Raw genomic sequence first — 6,931 nt, 5'->3', positions numbered from 1 at the left:
TGGCGGGCGGCTCTGGCGGCTCCGGCGGCTCCGGGCTGGCGGGCGGCTCTGGCGGCTCTGGCCCAGGATTCACCAGGCTGGGGAGACATGAAGGAGGCCTGGCCCTGGGCACAGGCACAGGACTCACCAGGCTGGGGAGACATGAACGAGGCCTGGCCCTAGGCATAGGCACAGGACTCACCGGGCTGGCGGGTGGCTCTGACTGCTCTGGACAGGCGGGCGGCTCTGGCGGCTCCAGACAGGCGAGCGGCTCTGGCGGCTCCGGACAGGCGGGCGGCTCTGGCGGCTCCGGACAGGCGGGCGGCTCTGGCGGCTCCGGACAGGCGGGCGGCTCTGGCGGCTCCGGACAGGCGGGCGGCTCTGGCGGCTCCGGACAGGCGGGCGGCTCTGGCGGCTCCTGACTGGCGGCGCCTCTGGCGGCTCCTGACTGGTGGGCGGCTCTGGCGGCTCCGGACTGGCGGGCGGCTCTGGCGGCTTCGGACTGGTGGGCGGCTCTGGCGGCTCCGGACTGGCGGCTCCGGACTGGCGGGCAGCTCTGGCGGCTATGGACTGGCGGGCAGCTCTGGCGGCTCCAGACTGGCAGGCATCTCTGGCAGCTCCGGACTGGCGGGCAGCTCTGGCGGCTCTGGACTGGCGAGACCCACTGGAGGCCTAGTCCTAGGAGGCGGCACAGGACGGACCAGGATGGGGAGACCCACTGGAGGCCTGGTCCGAGGAGGAGGCACAGGCTTAACCAGGATGGGGAGACCCACTGGAGGCCTAGTCCTGGGAGGTGGCACAGGACAGACCAGGCTGAAGAGATCCACTGGAGGCCTGGTCCGAGGAGGTGGCACAGGACGGACCAGGATGGGGAGACCCACTGGAGGCCTGGTCCGAGGAGGAGGCACAGGATAAACCGAGCTGTGGGGGAGCACTGGAGTTCTGGTACGGACGCTCTTTACCCACACTCCAGGCTGAATGCCCACTTTGGCCCGGCACGGCGGAGAGCAGGCATTGGGCGAACTGGAACCTCCCAGCGCTCTGGAGACACAGTGCGCAACGTCGGCGCAGGATAACCTGGACCGAGGGGGCGTACTGGAGACCAGACGCGCTGAGCTGGCACCATCTGCCCTGGCTCGATGCCTGCACTCGCATGGCACTTGCGGGGGGCTGGTATGTAGCGCACCAGGCTTTGAACGCGCACTGGGGACACCGTGCGCTCCACAGCATAACACGGTGTCTTACCAGTACCACGCTGCTTCCGGTAAGCACGGGGAGTTGGCTCAGGTCTACCGCCTGACTCCGCCAATCTCCCCGTGTGACCCCCAATTTTTTGGGGGGGGGCTGCCTCTCGTGTCTGCTGCGCTCCCTTTCCCCATACCAGCGCCTCTCATCTCTCGCCGCCTCGATCTCCCACTGCGGGCGGCGATAATCCCCAGCTTGAGCCCATGGTCCACCTTCGTCTTTTAATTCCTCCCATCTCCAGGAATCCTGAACGATCCTCTCCATTTTCTCCAAAATCCATGAGTCCTTCTCCTGGTGCCTCTCCTTCCTCCGCTGCTTGGTCCGTTTTTGGTGGGTAATTCTGTAAGGGCTGTCGTGAGAGAGAGACCAAGGTGCAGCGGAGTTAGTGTTCATCATAAAAGGTTTTAATGATCAACGAACACTATACAAAAGAAACCAAAAAACGACTAACAACAGTTCTGTTAGGAACACACTAAACAGAAAACAATTACCCACAAAACCCAAAGGAAAAACATGCTCCTTATGTGTGATTCCCAATCAGCAACAATGAGCTTCAGCTGTGCCTGATTGGGAGCCACACACGGCCCAAAACAAAGAAATACAAAAACATAGAGAAAGGAACATAGAACGCCCACCCAATATAACACCCTGGCCTAACCAAAATAAAGAACAAAAACCCCTCTCCATGGCCAGGGCGTTACATTTGGTTAATATAAGGAATTTGAAATGATCTATACTTTTACTTTTACTTTTCATACTTAAGTATATTTTAGCAATTACATTTACTTTTTATACTTAAGTGTATCTAAAACCAAATCCTTTTTTACTTTTACTCTTGTAGAATTGTACTGGGTGACTTACACTTTTACTTCATTTATATTAGTAATTTATATTAAGGTATCTTTACTTCAACTCAAGTATGAAAATTGGGTACTTTTTCCACCACTGCACACACTTGACCTTACAGCAGGTATGTGAACAGGAGTAATGCATTCATCAGTGTGAGGGATTCCTCTATACATAATATATGTAATTTTTAACCCAGTAGGCTAATTTAGGCTACCCAGCACTTCTTCTGTCTCTCTCATACTTTTCAAAGTTCATGCCTGTTGTGCATTTGGTGTATTTTCTTCCCTCCTCATTGATTTACTGCACCATATCATTTGCAATTTCTGTATGCAGAAGACATCGATAAAATGTCTTCCTTGCTTTTCAACAATGCTTTACCTATTTTTCCCAGCTAAACACTAGTTAGAATCTACACTGAGTGTACAAATCATTAAGAACACCTTCCTAAAAGTGTTCCACAGGGATGCTGGCCCATGTTGCTTCCAATGCTTTCCACAGTTGTGTCCAGTTGGCTGGATGTCCTTGGTGGACCATTCTTGATACCCACGGGAAACTGTTGAGTGTGAAAAACCCAGCAGCTGGTGGAGACAGCGACAGCATTTGGGTCAAACTGTATAACCCAGTTCCTACATTTGAATATAAAACTAGATTTTTTTCAAACAAAACCATACTACATATTATCTTTGGGACCCTCCGGATGACAAATCAGAGCAAGATTACTGAATGAAAGTACATTATTTACCTTCAGAAGTGAATGTATCAAACCAGTTGTCATGATAAAAGCATTTTGTTGTTGTGCACTATCCTCAAACAATAGCATGGTATTTTTTCGCTGTAATAGCTACTGTAAATTGGACACTGCAGTTAGATTAATAATAATGTAAGCTTTCTGTCCATATAAGACATGTTTGTATCACAGAATTGGCTGTTGTTTACAACATCATTCTAGTCACGTTATCGCATATTTAGCAACAACCGTCCCGGTTTAGGGACACCAATCCCGTAGAGGTTAAATCTTTTGTCTTGCCTATTAACCCTCTGAATAGCACACACACACAATCCATGTCTCAATTGTCTCAAGGCTTAAAAATCCTTCTTTAACCTGTCTCCTCCCCTTCATCTACACTGATTGAAGTGGATTTAACAAGTGACATCAATAAGGGATCATAGCTTTCACCTGGATTCACCTGGTTAGTCTATGTCATGGAAAGAGCAGGTGTCCTTAATGTTTTGTACGGTCAGTGTATGAGAAAGAGGAGATGAAGAGAGAGAAAGAGGAATCTTGTTTTCATTAAAGGAGAAGATTGGACCAGCAGCCTTTGATCCCTGTCCATCAGAGATTCCATTATGGCCAGACAGGGCTGAGTTAACACCCGCTATGACATTCACACTCACACACACACACACACATGCACGCATACCCACAATGACATTCACACACACAAACACACATACCCACAATGACATTCACACATACACACACATACCCACAGTGAAATTCACAAACAGCTCAATTCTGTTATGCACTTTCTTTTGACTATATTTCTCTCATCAATTTCATATTTTATTGTAGGTTTTCCCCTTCTGTGGTAGAGGTGGAGAGAAATGTAGGTTTTCCCCTTCTGTGGTAGAGGTGGAGAGTACTGTAGGTTTTCCCCTTCTGTGGTAGAGGTGGAGAGTACTGTAGGTTTTCCCCTTCTGTGGTAGAGGTGGAGAGTACTGTATGTTTTCCCCTTCTGTGGTAGAGGTGGAGAGTACTGTAGGTTTCCCCCTTCTGTGGTAGAGGTGTAGAGTACTGTAGGTTTCCCCCTTCTGTGGTAGAGGTGGAGAGTACTGTAGGTTTCCCCCTTCTGTGGTAGAGGTGGAGAGTACTGTAGACAAACAGAATAGAAATAGAAATGTGTTGCCTGAGACTAAACAAGCCTCAGATTGAGTGAGATTGAGTCATATTGACCCTAGGCAGATGTTTTATTTTAGCTCCAAGACACACACACACACACACACACACACACACACACACACACACACACACACACACACACACACACACACACACACGCACACACGCACACACACGCACACACGCACACACGCACACTCGCACACTCGCACGCACTCACGCACACACGCACACACGCACGCACGCACACACACACACACACTCACACACACTCTCTCTTAGAACAGAAAACAGCAAACATTGATGATCAGACTTACAGACTTAAAAAAAAAGTCAAGAACACAAACAAAGAATTGTCATATGGGAAATGAGAAACAAATGTGTATGAAAATATTGCCATTGAATTTCACAATAGAGTTACAGTTACGTCAATATGCTCAAGTCTTCTAAACGGGATAACACTGCCACCCAGTGGCAAAAACTACCCAAAACAAAGATTTCTATCCAGTTTTCCATCCAGTTTTCCAGTGAAATGCTCTTGAACTTCTGCAGGTCTGTTCATTACAGTAGCTCTATGAGTCAGATTTGTCAAGTATTTGTACCAGTACACAAATAAATAAATAGCATCCATTATATTCCATAGGAAGTTAAACAAAGTCGTAACCTAAATGGGTTTAAGTGAGAGAATTACAACAAATTCAATGTTTCTTAAACAATATATTATTTTATTTGATATGATGATAAGCTCTAACTCCTTGTCCACATACTTTATACACAAACAGCCAGTGGTAATTTGTCTTCAAAGGACGATCTGTAATCTGTAAATTCGGCTCAACACTTTTCGGGGGACCGATACGGAATGTCATATATATCATTGGCAAAATCTTACTAAATATGTTTTCTTTGTGTTTTGTTTCAGGTCGATTGTGATTCTTGCCGCAGGGGGAATGAGAAGTTACAGATTGCACCTTTAGAAGGATGGAGATGATTAAATGTCACAGTAATCTTTATAACCTTTATACTTCCTGGACTGGAACAACATTAGAATCTTTTTTAACCCTTGACCTTTTATATTACTGACCAGGACAAAGTGCAATATCCTCTTTTCCTTTCTAACTCTCTGGCTCACTGTCACTCACACTATTTACAATTCACAAAATATATTATGGATTCAAAAAACATTTGCAGAATGTTAATTTTTAAAGTGCTAAAAGCTCAATAAAATGTTCAGGTTTTCATGAACATTGTGAAGACTTGAATGTGCCCCGTGAGAACGCAAAACAACACCATTTTGCGTAGCCCAATCCCAACACACCACACATGATTGAGCTGAATGTAAAGCCATCACCACCAGACAGGTGAACACGGTAAAACATTATATACAACAACTGAGAAAAAAAGTTTTGCTTCATAAAAAAACAAAACTCTCCAACATTTAACCATAGGAGTCCAAAACCTGACATTAGAATATAATAAATCATATTCAGTACATGATATTACATGAACACATGGCTTTGAGACAAGCACAAGTCACAAAAGTAAAATATGATTGTTAACAACAAAACAAGAACAACTACAGAAGGGAATGACAGACTCTCTGGGATGCCGTAGCTGATGTTTGAAACGGTTGCACTATGGTCTTATTCACAATACCCCCACTGATGATTATGCATCCTTTAATATTTGAGTTGATTCTGTGGCAAATCAACCAGTCATGTTGCATGCTTTTTTAGGAAGCAATGGTGGTTGTGTGTGTGTGTGTGTGTGTGTGTGTGTGTGTGTGTGTGTGTGTGTGTGTGTGTGTGTGTGTGTGTGTGTGTGTGTGTGTGTGTGTGTGTGTGTGTGTGTGTGTGTGTGTGTTGGGGAAAGTGGTGCCAAAGTAGAAGCATTTAATTTCAATAAGTCTTCCCACAGAGTACTTCTTCATCCCAGTGGGTAAAACAAGCCTTCACATACAGCTTGGGCCACACAGGTTATAGAACATTGTAGAAGATTCATGGGGAATTACGGGGCTTCGTAAAGCATCACAGCTCCAGTCTGTAGTCTTCAATCCTCTCAAGTGATTTGCTTATATTGGACACTTCACACACCTTACTAGTAAGAAAATAAAAGAGGAATTTGAGAGAGAAGGAGAGAGGGAGAGAGAGAGCGAGGGAGAGAGGGAGAGTTAGCGTATGAGCCAAGTAAACACTTCTCTGCGTGGGGTATTAATGAAGTGCACACTTACCGTCTGGCTCTCCCCATCAGAGCCATGTCTGGACTCTGAGCCGTAGTGCAGCGGAGAGTACATCCAGCTCCTGTCCTCCTGATTCTGTTGTTACACCAGCCAACCAGCAGAGGCAGCAGACACACACACAGGCAGCACAACCACAAGACCAGGAGGAGGAGAGAGAGACAGGTACATTTAGGGAGGAAGACATTCTACAAGTCCTATATAGCTCCATGTGGTAGGTGTTAGTTTCATGTGGTAGGTGTTAGTTTCATGTGGTAGGTGTTAGTTTCATGTGGTAGGTGTTAGTTTCATGTGGTAGGTGTTAGTTTCATGTGGTAGGTGTTCCATTTTGTTCACACTTGGCTACAAAAAGTGCCTAAGAGGCTAGGTAAGGCAGTGGTTGATTTGAGATGGGCACTACAAGCTCAGAATCAGGGGAAGGAAGCCTACACGAGTCGTCAACACTTTAGGTTACACTACAAAACTAGGGCTTGTGCAACCAGCAGCCGTAACTTACATTGCAGCTTGAGCTTGAGTTGAGTTTCTTACGACCCAGAATTGGGGAGTACACCCAGTATCTCCCATCAGCATACTGATAATACACATACACACATGCAGACACAAGACACACACACAGACACATGTAAGGATAGGGGAGTAGATGAAGAGAAATGGAAAATGTAAGAGTATGAGTTACAGAGGGAGAATGGCTAGAGAGAGAGAGAGACAAAGAGAGAGACAAAGAG

At 46.5% G+C, this 6,931-nt stretch overlaps 1 protein-coding gene across 3 annotated transcripts in view; it reads right to left on the bottom strand.

The window, feature by feature from the left end:
* Positions 1 to 4,677: 4,677 nt before the first annotated feature.
* The window catches only part of LOC106569459 (phosphatidylinositol 4-phosphate 5-kinase type-1 gamma-like), a 38,809-nt gene continuing 36,555 nt past the window's right edge, over positions 4,678 to 6,931 (bottom strand). For 2 of the 3 annotated variants that reach the window (XM_014140825.2, XM_014140824.2), the window contains exons 16-18: positions 6,703 to 6,777; positions 6,201 to 6,284; positions 4,678 to 6,067 (exon numbers count right to left, since the gene is read on the bottom strand). In XM_014140825.2, the coding sequence (XP_013996300.2) occupies positions 6,065 to 6,067; positions 6,201 to 6,284; positions 6,703 to 6,777 (162 nt within the window). In that variant the 3' untranslated portion in view covers positions 4,678 to 6,064. The remainder of the gene's footprint in view (positions 6,068 to 6,200; positions 6,285 to 6,702; positions 6,778 to 6,931) is intronic. The other variant, XM_014140826.2, reaches the window with a different exon arrangement.

This window comes from Salmo salar, chromosome ssa14, assembly GCF_905237065.1.
Source record: "Salmo salar chromosome ssa14, Ssal_v3.1, whole genome shotgun sequence".
Lineage (NCBI taxonomy): Eukaryota > Metazoa > Chordata > Actinopteri > Salmoniformes > Salmonidae > Salmo > Salmo salar.
Note: the sequence above shows the minus strand (reverse complement) of the source record. Positions and strands in the feature narration are given on the sequence as shown.